The sequence below is a fragment of the Malaclemys terrapin genome, chromosome 11, assembly GCF_027887155.1.
Source record: "Malaclemys terrapin pileata isolate rMalTer1 chromosome 11, rMalTer1.hap1, whole genome shotgun sequence".
Classification (NCBI taxonomy): Eukaryota; Metazoa; Chordata; order Testudines; family Emydidae; genus Malaclemys; species Malaclemys terrapin.
The window spans coordinates 42,106,104-42,122,273 of NC_071515.1; the positions used below are offsets into that span (position 1 = coordinate 42,106,104).

The following is a 16,170-nucleotide window of genomic DNA, read 5'->3' on the forward strand; positions in this document are numbered from 1 at the left end:
TCTCCTAGCAAGAAATTATAACAAAATGTTTTGTTGACAGATGTCTCAACACCCTGAGAATATACTGATCTTTCAGAAAATTATACTAATTTCTTTTTATTTAAATGAACACCACAAAACTATTGGTTTCCTCCCTTCTCCAAGGAAAAAAAATAGAAAACATGATAATTTACACTAAACTGCTCCTTGCTTCAAACAGAAAGGAGCAACGAGGCACAAATGTGCTCAGAGTAATTAACTCTTTGTTCCCATATTGACTATTTTCGAAGCTTACATTTAACATAAAATGAATTGGTCAAGCATCAAAATCTAGCACTAGAGGGTTTATTATTTGTATGTTCTGGCTATATGTTTGTGAAATTAGTACGTGTTGTATTGTAGTATTAATTTGAACAGAAAAATTGTTGTTACCAAAAGCTTTATAAAACACAAAATCTTAGTTTGTTTGTGATGGATCTAGGAGACATTAATCTTACTACCTACTTCTGTTCTATATAAATACAATGCAGGATATTCAGTCTAAGATAGGCAAAAATGAGCAATGCTTATGCTGGATTTTTTTTTTAAATGAAAAATTTTCTACGATGCTATTTTAAAATATAAAAATAATTCTCCCATGTCAATGGAGCACAAACATAATGTGTTTTCTTCTAGATTTAGAGTAACAAAAGAATACATTGCCCCCTAATGGGAACACAGTAGCAAAAAGACATGGTTTTTGAGTTCTTTTCTTGATGTCTAAGTATTCTTCACTGTTTAGTAAAATGAAGTCCTGAAGTGGCCATTTGTTGTTTTTTACTACTCCTTTTGAGGTGACTATGTGATTATGAAAAGCAAGAGAATAAGGACTAATGGCTTGTCTACATTACTGGCTGGATCCACGGGCAGCAATCGATCCAGCAGGGGTCGATTTATCACGTCTAGTCTAGACGCGATAAATCAACCACCGAGCGCTCTCCTGTCGACTCTGGTACTCCACCGGAGTGAGAGGCGCAGGCAGAGTCGACGGGGGAGCGTCAGCCGTAGACTTACCACAGTGAAGACACCGCGGTAAGTAGATCTAAGTACATTGACTTCAGCTACAATATTCACATAGCTGAAGTTGCGTAACTTATATCGATTCCCCCCCAGTGTAGACCAGGCCTCAGAGAGAATAGAGAAAGGCATGATATGGGGTTTCTTCACAAAAATTAGCTTGTTTTGTATACCTCAACATTCAAACCACAACCTTTGGAGTAGAATAGCAGAAATGTTTTCCTGCTTATGTGTTTATGTGATGCAATGGAAGTCCATGTGGGGCTACACAAAGGCAAAATTTATCTGCCTTTATATACTATGTTCTGCCATGATTGCACCTCACCAAAGTGTGGAGAGAGGCCTATAAAAAACAATTACCTCATTTTCCATAGACTTCGTTTTAAAGATCTAAAGTACAGCCTCTTCTGTTAACAAGCAAAAGCAATATATTAAATGACAATGAATTATTAAAGAGCCATCCTAACTGCTCTCCAGCAGCAAGAGGATGACAACCGTAACTCAACAGGCATCCCAGACACCTCCATACACAACAGTGTTTCTTATGGGCCCCTCTCCCAGGGATAATACAATGTCATCAAGCAGTGATGGTGTGCAGAGGCAAGTGAGGGCTCTGGCCTGGAATCTCCAAACTAATATTCTTCAAGCTATTTGAAAAAGTCTGTTAATTTTTTTAAATCATAGAAGTATCAAAAATTTCAGGTTTACAATGTAATGAATGGGATAGGACAACTTAAGTTGGAGTCTCCTATTTTTCCTCATATAATACATGAGTGAGGTGACAGCCAATTAAGTTGACCAAATGTAAATAAATTTAATTTAAAAAGAAAACCACCACACAATACAATTAACTTGTGATTCTCACTGCCAGAAGTTAGCACTGAGTCCAAAAGCCTACCAGGACACAAAGGATTAAACCAGGGGTAGACAACCTATGTCACATGTGCCGAAGGCGGCACACGAGCTGATTTTGAGTGGCACTCACACTGCCTGGGTCCTGGCCACCGGTCCAGGGGGCTCTGCATTTTATTTTAATTTTAAATGAAGCTTCTTAAACATTTTGAAACCTTATTTAATTTACATACAACAACAGTTGAGTTATATATTATAGACTTATAGAAAGAGACCTTCTAAAAAGGTTAAAATGTATTACTGGCACGCGAGACCTTAAATTAGAGTGAATAAATGAAGACTCGGCACATCACTTCTGAAAGGTTGCTGACTCCTGGATTAGACATTTATATGGATAATGAGAACACCCACAGTTACATAGACATGTGACTTCAGCAGGCTTACTCACATGAGTGAAGTTAAGCACCTGCCCACAGGTTTGCAGGATTGAGGCCTTAGTACTATTTAGAAAGAGGAGTTAGATTGTTTTTGTTTTCAGAGAGTACCTATTTATGAGCACAAACTATGTAACATACTTAACAAAACATCATCTACACTTACAGTCTAAAAGTTAGTTTTCACTTTGATTCATGGTAATGTATTACCAAACACTCCCCTCAAAAATTATCTTGCTCAAAAAAAAATATGTCATCAGCTATCGGGGGTCTGTTCTTTTCAGCTGCCCCATGCCAGCTCTTATTGTGAAACAGCAGAGATGAATTAATCAGTCAGCACTTTCAAAAGAGCAGCTGGAGAGAAAAGACACTAGCACTGCTTTGAGACTGAAGCTGCTAGAGAAGAGTCTTCTAATGTTCTTCCTCTCAAACATCAAGGATAACAGGCATTCTATATATATATAGATCACCAGCACTTGCTGCTGTAATCACATCCTTTATTATTTTCAATATTAAGGAATACTGGTATGCATTTTTGATTCCACAGGAAGACAGAAAAAGATGGTCCCCCATAGATCTTTTTATTTTTCATTTCTATCTATGCATAGGACAAACTAAACTAATTTGGAGAGATGATTATATGTTATTTTGATAGGTGAATGGCAAGATGTATCCAATGTCTGCTAAATTTACAATATCTACATTAAATTTACTGAAGCTACATATTTTCTTCTTGTTTAGTTTGGAACTCTTCTTCTTCCCTACAAGGAAACTTTGCATATCTATTTAACCTACTGCATTGTCTTTTGTCAAAGAGAGAGTTTAGCAACTTCATTCATATGAGGTATCACATTCTACATACGGAATGGAGGAGGTGCTGTAGGAGTGATGAAAAACTGCATGTTTGGCTCACATATTTATTTTACCCTTCAAAAGTCACGAGCACATTTTTATCCTCAATTCTTCTCACGTTTGTATTTTTAAATACAGATAAATATTACCTGTTTTTCTGTAATGCTCATAAGTCTCTGTTTTGACTTTACTTTTCTTGATCTACCCTTTTCTTCTCCCCATTCCAGAGACTATTATTCTTATTTCCAGTGTTAACAGGGACAGCTTGCAGGAGGCAGCAAACAGTCCTCTGCAAGTGGAGCATAGTAGGTGCTTCTTGTTTCAGGCGCAGTATGAAACCAGTAGCCCTATTGCACTCCTTCCCCCAAACTCCTGGTCAGGACTCTATGTAGATCATTACTGGAGACATTGGCTGGAGTACTGATTTTTAACAAGGAGTCCCAGATTTCCTTTTTCCTCTTTATAGAGCTTAGTTAGCCTATTTAATCTCTTCAGTAGGAAAGATTTGCTGTCTTTCTTCCCATTCATCACTGATCCTGTAGACTGGAAATAGTGAGAAAAAATTTCCTTTCTGTGAAGGTCAGGAAAATCCTTTTTCTTTTAGGCAATAGGTGATGCAGCGTCATCAGACAAATCTAAGGCCTTGAGCACTACACTGATTAAGTAGCTAATATCCTCTGGACCAAAACTCTTCAGAGTGGTGTCCTTACAGTAAGAGATCTATTTTAGAGAGGATGAGAGAGAAATTTGCCCTTTTTCTTTGAAGAATATCATTGGCTTTCTTTTTAGATTCCTTCCTCGGGTACAGAAGATATGTCAGACTTCTTAGCGACCAGCAAGTGGGGCTCTTTGCTGTGTGATAAAGCATACTTTTTGCTGCTATATTTTTAGTTGACCTCCGTACTTAAGCTGAGTGAGAGCTATCTAGGTTCGGCAGAGGTTTTGGCTTTCTTGAAATCAGTGTCAAGACAGACTACCAGCTGTGACTGAAGAAGGCAAAAGGGGAGACAGGCACACCCAGATGGCTGAGGAGCCAGCAGCAGCAGTAGGAATGTTTGCATACGCCTGGGAGATGCTCATAATAGCAAAAGATCAGGATGTGGTTGAAAGAGAGTTTTACCTTTTTCTATGACTCCTGTAAGAAGTTACCTGGGAGTCTACTCAATTGTGCTCACATTACTAAACTCTGCGAGATAGAAATGCTACAATCTATACTGGGGGAACAATACAAGAACCAAATGACTTTCCCGGAAGAAACAACATATATCATCTCTGGATGGTGGATCTAAATTTCAGTGTGGAAAGTGTGGTTCGATCCAAAGGATGGAGCCAAGAACTATCATTTGATTTGGCTAAGGAGCTTGGTACAGAGTTCAATAGAGAGCATACTTATTATCTGTGCAATGTCAATTTGTTTCAAGTGCTTAAGAAATTCTGTGTATTAAGAAAGCTAGCTAGGCTGATGGAAAACATTGAAGTAACTGATTAAAACAGTCACTGGCATTATATCCTTGACAACTGACGTTATCAAGTCATCTGATAATACAGAATGCTGCGCTCTAAACTGAACAAGAGCCATTAGAGAGGATGTAGAAACAACCTAATGAGACACTTTTTCATTGCTTAGGACCACTATACAAGGATAAGAAGGTGTTGAGCACTTCATTTTAAGGACAGCTTACAAGAGTCCCAAATACTCTTCCAATATTCATATACATGTAAATTTCCTTCCAATTTAAAAAACTGGTGCTGTAAGCTCATATGGAGATCACTGTTTCCTTTGGCTTTCTCACAGTCAGCTCTGACTGGAAGCCTACACCAGAAATGACCTTTCATCCCAGGTTGAGATCAGAAATGTTGAATTTTCCTATCTCCATCTGCTGCTATCAGGGCACTTTGAATTAATAGTTACTTGGAAAGGATAAGCAAGTACAAATACTTAAGGAAAGTGAAAAATATGGAAAAATAGGATTTTGTAATATTTATGGGACATTAGAGAGTTAAATACCGTAATGAAACACACATCAAAGGAACATCAGAATGTAATAGAGAAGACAGGAGGGAGAGAGAATCTGGATCAAAAATGTCTGTACTACATTAGAAGATGAACACTGCTACTTAGACACTGAAGGAATCAATAGTATTTATAAAAAACTCAAGGAGATGAGATCTCTGTTTTCATATACCTTTCTCCTTAGCATATGTTATTTACATAAGAAGAAAGAAGGTATTTCATATCACATTACATAACATGCTATGGTAGGCCAGGAGAATTCCGTTCTGCATTCTTCTGACCAAATCCTAGAAAAAAAAGCAATTGAGATGTCTGAGCTTTTTATAAACCTTTACAATATTCCAAAGTAAAAAATAAAATTTGTACAAATATTAGAGGATATAATTATTTCTCCTTAACAACAACGTTTCAAGAACTCTGACCTCATGTTGCTATCAATGCCTAATGTCGCACCACTTCTAAAGAACCTACATGTGAGATAAAGAGGACTTGACATGCATGTTTGTGTTGTACATGGTATACAAGCACATATTTTCATAAATTCACAAAATTTTTAAACCTTAAAATGACAATTACATGGCCAGATTTCCTTTATCATTCTTGTCACACTGGCTCAGTCACTGACTCTAGCAGCTACATTAATCATTCTTAATTTTACTTCCCAAGTGCAGCTGCCCTCATGGTGCAATCTACTAAAACAGCACTTGACCTATTTGTTCCCACCATTTTCACTGACACTTGCTGCTGTAATAGCTCACCTGGGACACCATATTCCATTTTCTGCAATATCTTATCAACCAACTTTACAGTTGTTACAAGACTAATATAGATTGATGTGCTTAATCACAAGAGAGATACCTGAGTACCACAGCTGAGAGAGAATCAATGCAAGATCTATGGGAGCTTACATTTGCATGGATTTTAAATTGTCCTATACTGAACAGAAGCAGGTTTAGAAAGACCAAAGTTAGTATAGTACTGTACAAATAAAGCCTACATTTCCTAAGAATAAGATTCAACTCAAAATAGTATTAAATTACTACATAAGGAAACAAATTGCTCACCAGCAATCATTTCATCTTGAAAGAAAGAAAGAAAGAAAGAAAGAAAGAAAGAAAGAAAGAAAGAAAGAAAGAAAGAAAGAAAGAAAGAAAGAAAGAAAGAAAGATTCAGTTCTATCTACATAAAGATAATGAAGAAACTGCAGGTATTTTGTAAATATTTTTTTTTTAATGGAACAAAATACAGGACTATGGAAGGATAATTATACATGGCAAAAAAAGAAGAATTTTGTCAGGCTTATGTTTCTAAATGATATTTTGTGAAATGACTATACAGAGAGAAAAACAAGAATTCCCTTTTTAAAAAGTGCAGCATCTGTTTTATAAGTACAACTAACTCATACACTTGAGGGACATATTTTCACTCAGTCCACAGACATCCCAATGACATGAATGGACTCTCTCTGTATGGGAGGTTGAGGACAGAACATTCTCATTAAGTTACACACCATTTCATAAAACCTGTTGTCTAGGGAAAAACAATTCTCTTGTCATTAGTCAAAATCTTACTGTTCAAAGCTAAACATATTAATACTAAACTCAAGTCCAGTTTGATTCTGTTCTAGCAGGACCTACATTTAAACAGGAGTCTATTTTATTGCAAGATTTAATGTGACTGAATAGTATTCCAGTCAGCTGACTATCCAAGCTTTTTTACCAATTTAATTAATGCAATATAAATAGCGTGTGAATGAGTTAATAATTAGATGACATTCATGGTTTTGTAGTTTGTTAAACAACATGATCTTAGTTTAAATAGTGCATTTCAACTGACGCATCTAAAGCCCTTTTTCAAATTTTCTGAACTATGGGCAGATATTCAAAACTACTCCCAGACCTGACTTAACCATGTAAAAGACATGCTTAGATACGACTCTGAGATTTACACTGTCAGGTGTGTGAACATTTGTCCCAAATATTATTTCAGGTATTTCTAATATATAAAATCACTAGAGTATACAGGAATTATGCAACTCAGCTTTCAAGTGCAGCCATTGCTGCAACCACAGCCATGGCTAACATATTGTAGCAGAACTACACAACAATTTAGGACAGCAACTGAAGAACACCATGTTCCGCTGAAATCTCAGTATATAATATTGATAAAAATAGCAAAGCAAGCTTAGGAAATTGCAATTATATTTATAAAAAAGGAGAAAAACAACAACATTTTAGGGTATGTAAAAAGGTTAACAGAACTTAATTTCAAAGTCTTTTCTTTCCCCTCTGGAGTGTGACATGGCCCAAACTCTCGTAACATAAAATGAAAATATTAATTGTTTTTGTCCAAAAATCCTATACTAAAAAATTCTGCTATGTACGAAAATGAATCAGGATTGAAATCTTAAGGTTTTGTTTCTGAGACTATTTACCTTTCAACACATGCAATTAATTCCCATTAGTATACCATGAATTCTGTGTATCAAAAGGCAAAGTACTCTATCACAATATTCAATGCAAACTTCTCTAGTCAGCTTCTGACAGGCTGAGTGATTAATCAGGAGTTTATCAGAAAAACCTTTTAAAGTACTATAACTTAACCATTTTTAATGAAACGTGTGTTGTGTACTAGTTTATGTACATCATCTGTATTTAACCTGGGGTATGAGAGAAAGAGAGAACTTGCATTAAATTACATACTGGACCCTTGGAGGATGTCTTTCAAACACATTTTTCATTTTTAAAAAAAATTGTGCTTTGTTTTAAATAAAAGCTACAGTTTGAGTGCTCTTTTGATATTAATATAAAAGTCAAATGTTTTTACAGTGCTTTAAGGTCTGGTGAGTTTCGTTCATTCCACTTTTATCATACATCAAAAAATCGTAAGTGGTACTACTATGGGGCTGATAAGTCTCATATTTCTCAAGACACATGGCTCAAGATAAAAACACTCCTTTACTCACTACAGGCCACTTTCTCCAATTATAAAAAATTACCTTAACTCAGAAACATTAAAATGGCAGAGCATGAACAGACACTGATAGTCATGTGGGCCAAAAGGCCAGACTGCTACTATCAAAGACCTGTCATTTATTAATGGATTGTACTCAAAACACATCCAGTACTTTCTATACATAGCAAGAGACAATCCTTTTCCCAGCGAGCGCACAAATACTTTTCACTTCTAGAGAGACTTTCATTAAAGGTTTTCATAGCACTTTACAAATATTATGTGTCACAACAAACCTGTGAGAGAGGTAATATATCCATTTCACAGGTGGGTAAAAGGCAGTAAGAAAATCTCCATTATACCAATTTTACATTTGAATAAATTAAGGCACAATGACTCGCTCAAGGTACCCAAACACAGACAGAAACAAAACTGAGAATAGAACTGTAGTCATCATCACCAGCCATTAGACAATACCTCCATTACAAGAATTCCTATGGAAATAAGCCTTACACAGCAGAAGCAGTTGTTCTGCAGCTGTGTGGGAAATGTTTTGCTAATACACACTGGATAATATGCTGCTTATTGTACATTACATTCAAAAATTGATGTTAAAATAACATTATTTAGATTGCAAAGCGAAGCACTTGAAAGTTAGAAGATGTCCACACAATCTTAATTCTCCCTCTTTGTGCACCCACCCTGTGCAGAGAATGAGGCAGTGGTTTTATGTAGAAAATAGTATCGGATTATGTTATTAAAGACAACATAATGCAAATGCACAAGTGGGCAGAATTAAGGTTGCATGGATAATTGTAAATCTGGTGCTTCCTAACTTTAAAATGCTAGGATTTTTTTATTTTTTTTTTAAAGGAGAAAGTTGAAAACAAATCCTATTATGTGTAACTGTATCCTTCCGTCAGTTATCAGCAGAATTTGAAGCTAGGTCTTCAGCAATGCAACACAGACTGCAAACCACTTAAGCTACAGAACTAACTAAATTGGCTGGTAAAAACGGAAGGTTGCATCACCTCTACTCCTCCAAGAAAGGGAATGAATCACAGGGTCCTGATGCTGGGTCTTGGCAGTGATTGTGGGTGACAGAGCCCAGCCCCAGCTCCCCCGCCACACACATACACCCCACCCCAGGGGCTGGGGTAAGCTCCTGGTCCATGTGGTGCCCAAGAGGTGGGCATGGGCCACTGGGACCATGTGCCAGTCTGGGTGGAGAGCCTAGCACAGTCCAGCTCCCTCAATTATAGTTGCTGTGATAGCTCCCTAGCCTTCCCAGTATAGCATCCGCTGCAGCATGAGCCCGGCCTCAAAATGTGCTGTTATTATTTTGGCAGGCTGCCCAAATTTCCCTGAAAAAGGTAAACCACAGAAGGGAAATGATCATTTTTAATACTTTATATCTCAGCGAATTCATGGGAGAAAGAAAAGGTACTTCTTAGCTCTCCTTGCAAAACAGCAAGGTGTTTCTAAAAACAATGGAGTGTAAAAGCTTCTCAAAGTAACGGTCACAAGAATTTTTATCATGACAAATGTTAAACAAACTAAACATAGGTGTCACCACCAGCTCCCCCATTAAAGAGTCAGTGTGTTCATCTAGCGTGAGTTACACAAACACAAAGTTGTGGATATCTTTACTTACTAGCGATAGCAGCCAGGGTTGTATAAAAATTCTCTGGCAAAGTAAACTGCTTTTGTATAAGCATTATCTTTTGCTTTTAAAACGCTTATAGGTGCTTTGTTTTTATAATTTTAAGTCATTCAAATGATATTACATGGTTTTGATATTTGCTTTCTAAATGGATTATCTTTACAATACAGGAATATTCTTTGTAAGTTACACTTCTGTTTTCTCTTAACGAAAATTACAGTGAACAAAAACAAAAAATTAGCAATCTGAAAAAAACTAGCATAGAAATAATAAAAAGTTGACAATAGCAGACCTAGAAAATATGCTAAAATGTAAAAACAGGCAGCATCTTTATTTTAAGCTAAATTTCACAGTTCTCATTTAATTTTAAAATAATTTAAATCATACAATAAATTAAACTTACTTAAACAAGATCTTTTTCCAGCTGTGCTTGCCCCGCCTAAGCATAAATTGCCTCCTCGATGAACCAGTTCAAGTTCCAAGTTTGTTCTGCATAAAATATATAAAGCTATTAGGATGGAACTTCAGTATTCAAGTGACAAAAAGGAACTTCCATAAGCTCGCATTGTATACCATAGGGAAGACCGCTGCGCATTAGTCGCTTGGTGGTTACATAAAGGAAAAGTTTGACTATTAAAAATAGCAAAATATAATACTTTTGTGATTTAAACAGCTTGGTTGGCAAGTATTGTATGAAGCACTCAAACTACAGTGGTGACTGCATTACAGATAACTAAATATATTTATTTTGCGGCATGTATCATTTTCAGACACTTTCACAACTCATTGCTGCTAGTGGAATGTTTGTGTAAACCTGGAAAGACAACAAAATTTTAAGAAGTTAGATATATTACGAATATGTGACTTCCTTTGTGAGGCACAGAATTTTTTTAAGTAATTTACAAACAAACAAACATAAATCAGATGCTTCATCTTCAGATTATTTTAATTCCATTACAATGGAAGCCCTGTCTTTTGTTTGGTAGCAATGTTATTGGAAGCCGTGGAGGTAAATTTTCAGTGAAACGCACTGGGATTTAGCTGTGTCACTCATTATTATGAGATGGGATTGTGCAATGAAATCCCTGCATGTCACGTTAACACTTTATTTCTTAGTATACTATAATACTCTGATAATTAGATACTATTTTTTGGCCAAATTCATTAACAATGTTTGACTTTGGAATTGGATGTTTATGTGCTGTATTACCGTTTACCCTCAAGACACTGATCAAGCAATTTACATTTTGTCCTCTGAAACTTTGTTTTAACAAATAAAGATGCATTCCTACATTTCTGGTGTAGGAAGACAAAATTACTGTGCTAAAGTGATATTATGCTAAATTAATTCAAACGGCAATCTTTTTCCTTATAAGTTTTTCTTTAATTGAAATTAAATAAACCATTTCTAGACTCAGCTTAATTTGATTGAATATCACTAATTGCAAGAAAACCTATTTTAGAATTTTAGGCATATGCATATTTAATCTAAACTACAGGATGAAGAGAACAGAAAAATACTTCATTCAAAATAAAATATTTTGGAAAAATTTCAGCTCTATCGGTTTAAGAGACTACTGGGTTCTTGATATACAGTGTTTGTAAAGATACTTTCATATGTTTCTAAAATAGTAACATTTCAAAATATTAATATCCCTAAATTTGCAGCTCATGCCACCCATTTCTGAAGGAATGCTATAATCCTCTCTACTCAGGAAAAAAAAAAAAAAAAAAGCAATTTAACACTGATAATGTTCCTGCTCAGAGCTCCATCTGGTAGCTGCTGATAAGGGCATCTGTGTGACAGGGGAATTTTCCACTCTTCAGGCGATTTGCAGTGCTCACTGAACTTCTAAAAACCTACCAGCAAAGAAGCAGGGACAGGGATTTCATATTAGTGGGCAGAATAGCAAGTGTAGATCAGCATGTGTTAGTTCATCTTTGGAATATAAATGAGACAAAATGTTTTATTTCTACAAATCTTCTGATGACTAATTTGTAAATTAATGGCAGTCTTCTACTACTATAACCAAGACATTTGCTAGATGTTATTTAAATGATTTAATCAGATAATCAGAAACAGTATCTCAATCTCTTAAGAACAAATTTGTCATATCTAGAATTTTCAATTTTCCTTTCACTAAGACATATATATAATTTTACAAAAGCAAAAGTCAAGGACAAATCTGACAGAACAAGACATGCATGCAGTACTATGCTCCGTAGGAGGAGAGTCCTGGTGACAATCTCTCCCCAGTCCTCCTTCCCCCCAGCACACTCACTCTCTTTCCCTCCCAAGAGAGTACGGCACCTCCTTATAGCGTATCATATCTCCACAGCAGAAACACCAGCCCTCTTCCAGTGAGGCATCCCCTCCAAACATGCTCATATTTATGGGAGATACTTTCCCCTATTATGCTCAATCTTCTGAGAGACTAGAGCACTTCTCCCATAAATAGGCACTTTCTACATGGCTTTTTTCCCCATATTACCCAAAAACATAGAACATTAGGGTTCGAAGAGACCTCAGTAGGTCATCTAGTCCAACCCCCTGCTCAAAGTTCAGTTGTTGGAGAGACCTGCACTACACTTCCTGTTTTCTTCATCCCCATTCACATTCCCATCCATACTAACGTATTGGTTAGCCCCTACAGTCAATCACCCACTGATGGAGAAAAGTAAAGCTGAACTCTCACCATCTAATCTCCTGTCACTGATGGAAAAGTAGGGGCACCTGACATACTCTAAATAAGAGAGTGGAAAGTAAACTTGTCTCTCAATCGAATCCTTTTGCCAGAAGCTGGGAATGAGCGACAGGGGATGGATCACTTGATGATTACCTGTTCTATTCATTCCCTCTGGGGCACCTGGCACTAGCCACTGTCAGAAGACATGATACTGTGCTAGATGGAATTTTGGTCTGACCCAGTAGGGCTGTTCTTATCCTCCACTATCCCACCTCCCTCAATTAAAAGCAAGAGAGATCAGCCACTTCCAGCTTGATACTCCATCTCTCTCAGAAGAGGAGAAGCAAAAGGAAGCGTAGCCTCTCCAGCTTTCACTGGGGCAGGGACACAGGTAGCACAGCCTCATTTGGATTGCTCTTCCTCCCACTGAAGAAACTGAGAAGGGAGGGCTGCTTTGGCTCAGGCCTTGCTTCCTTCTGCTGCAAGGAAGGGACCGTTTTTAACTAGTGCTTGTAAACACCAATTAATCTGAAAATATATGTGATGCCTTGTTTTTTAGTAGCCATCAGAACACAGAGTAATACAGGGGTATAGATAAGTTAACCCTCTGCTACTGCTCTTGACCAGGAGGGGCAGATAATGGGATGGAAAGCATGTCTGGAGGAACCAGACCCTCTCCTACCTTTTCACAGGAACAAGTATTAGAATGGGAAAGTCCACTACCACTACCACTGCCTCTCTCTCTCATCTCTTTAAAGAGTTAGCATGTACGAGTCAGTGAAAGGGAAAGGAGGGGCAAGGGAGAACTGTGTGTCAATGTATACATAGCTGACAGCATAAACAATGGCTTTGTCTAAACATCCAAAAAAGCAGAGATCTATCATATGCAATGCAGCAGAAGCAGTTTACATGATGCTGCCACAAATGACAACCATCAGTACAACATGGAGCTATTACAATTAAAAGTAACATACAGTGATGTTATGAGTATAATATAATCTCTCATTGAAAGGTGACAGGGCCAGAAAGAGTTAATTAACTCACAGACTGACCTGACCCATGGCTGACCTGTAGAGACTGGTTAGGAAGATAGGTAAATGAATAGAGCTTTGAAATGTAAGTCTGTATTGCTAGAGGTAGAAGGGTAGGTGTTTGCTCAGGTCTTGTGATGTAAGCAAACAAGTCTTGTCTATTGCTATAACTAAATTCAAAGATCAAAAAAAGAATATTAACATTTATGATGATACTTGAGTGAAATAGTATTATTGTCTATATGTCTCTGTGAAGGTTGTGGTAACCTGTATCTGAACTGTTTAATGGATAAATTACCCTGTGCTAATTGCCAGAATGTTTGGAAGGAGAATTAAGCCTATTGTTTTCTCAGGCGGAAAGGCTGCTGGAAATGTATAAGAACCTTGGGACACAACCCTTCTTCATCTCAGATCTACTTTGGGTTTCAAGAGGGGCACCCTTAAGCCATAAGGATTGAGATCCCCAGTCATTGTCTAGAGCCACCCTGAATATGGACATTGGACTATAACCTCTGGACTATTTCTAAAAGGACTTTTGTCAATTACAAGCTCACCTCTGCTATGTATCTGAACCTCAAGAATTGAATTCAAGTCTGTATGTATATTGATCTTTAAGCAACACTCACTCTTTTCTTTTTTAAAAAAATTTAGCTTAGTTAATAAGAATTGACTATAGCGTATATTTTGGGTAAGATCTAAGTTATAATTGGACCTGGGTATGTGGTTGATCCTTTGGAATTGGAAGAACCTTTTCTTTTATATGATGAGATAAGATTTTCAGTAATCATCATCGTATCTGACGTGTATGTCTGGATGGAGGCCTGAGGCTGGGTACTTTAAGGGACCTGCGTTGTTTGGACTTCTGAGTAACCATTGAGGTACTATAGAAGCTGTTTTGTGCTGGCTTGGTAAACATAAATATTGGAATATCCACCAGCTTTTGGGGTTTGTCTGCCCCGTTTGGTTTGCAGTTCACCCTAATTGAGTGACCTCAGCTGGCTCCCACGGGCAGCACCATCACACATACATACACCACTGTACCAGGCCTATAAACGCCTGTTAAGAGAGAGAAATGGAGCAAATGGAGGAACAGACTTAGGTAGCAAGATAAGAGATTGGGTGAAAGAAAGACGGAACCTCTATAGATAGCTAAGTAGCTTCTTCTCCAGCTGCACACACAGACCAGGAGGCAATGGCCACGGAATGTCTCTAGTACTGGGACAGCTGGCAAGAACCAGCTCTCTCCCCCTTAACAGCTGCAGAATACCCCTTCTACTTCCACTCCTTTACCTCTACTTGAATGTGTCCAGGCAGCAAGAGAGTAATAGGTGAGGAAAGGATGTTGCATTCACACTGCTATGGAAAGGAATGAACTGCTACCACTGGCTACCTCAGGGCACCATAACTCAATCAATAACACCCCACTTTCAGTATGTGGAGTTTACAAATGGCTGCCCAAATGCCCCTTTCATCTATTGCCTATGGTATCTTCTCCTCAGCTTTGCTTCAAAATTTCTTCTTACCTGCAAAATGGCTACCTAGAGAAGGCAGGGAAGGACATTTCTCTTACTACAGATACCCCAGCCTATCCTCTGACAGAAAATGGGACAAAGGGCTGATTAAAGCAAGAAGATTCAGAGATTTAAAGATTAATTCACTGGCTAATAAAATGGCAAGGTTGAAGGTCCAGTGGATATAATCAAAAAATATTTTTGAAAAGTGCTTTATTAGGAAGTGGCCAATTGTCATCTTGACCACTTTACGTTGTGCCTTTACCACAACTCTCTATTTGTCCATGTTTTTGATTGTAAGCTCTTCCATGTTTGTACAGTGTCTAGTGTGTTTTACACAGGCAGAACCAAATTAATAATAATAGTGAACCAACTATATACAGTTTGACTAAGACAGACACAAAAGGAGAAAAGTGGGCAAGAAGGTAAGAATCTACAAATAGCAGAAACATCCAGAACAGTTATTTAGTGTGCTAAAAGAAGAAATGAGACAGGATTAAGAAGGGAAAATTTAGGCTGAATACCAGGATAAACTTCCTGATAGTGAGGAGTATTATTCTGTCATTTAGCAGTGAAGTGGAGGATACTCTCTTCCATGGACATTTAAAATTACACAAAACAAGACACTAGAAAACCTACAACAAAGAACAATCCTGCTTCAAATAAGGAGGTGAACTGCTGACCTGCATAGGACATATTCTTATTTCTATTAATGGTATGTATATTAAGGTTAAAGTAAAAGCTTTTAAAATTAAGGTTTATGATCATAGATATTCCAACTCTATAGTCCTTATACAGATAAAATTCAATAGGAGTTCTGTGCACATTTGGATTGCTGAATCAAGTTCTAAATCATTAAGAGTGAAATTAACACTGCTGCAAAAGACCTGGCAAAGGCCCTCCATGTTACTTCACATGTATGGGAACAATATGGAGTGGGTGGATCCAGTGTCTGAAAATGTCCATGTAGGAGAAACAGAAAGCAGCAACCACTTATCCAGTCTAAAGGATGAAAGAACAGCCATGGATGGGGAGTGAATTTTATCTCTCCCACCCTAAAGGATGTTCATGTCATTTACTTCTAAAGCAGTGTAAGGAACAATGTAACACTGTTCTGGTCTGGGATATTTTTTAACTCT

General features: G+C 37.3%; 1 protein-coding gene across 1 annotated transcript in view; it reads right to left on the minus strand.

The window, feature by feature from the left end:
* UBR3 (ubiquitin protein ligase E3 component n-recognin 3) overlaps window positions 1-16,170 on the minus strand; it is a 217,142-nt gene that overhangs the window by 42,115 nt on the left and 158,857 nt on the right. The window contains exon 31 of the mRNA XM_054043660.1: window positions 10,206-10,291. Within this exon, the coding sequence (XP_053899635.1) occupies window positions 10,206-10,291 (86 nt within the window). The remainder of the gene's footprint in view (window positions 1-10,205; window positions 10,292-16,170) is intronic.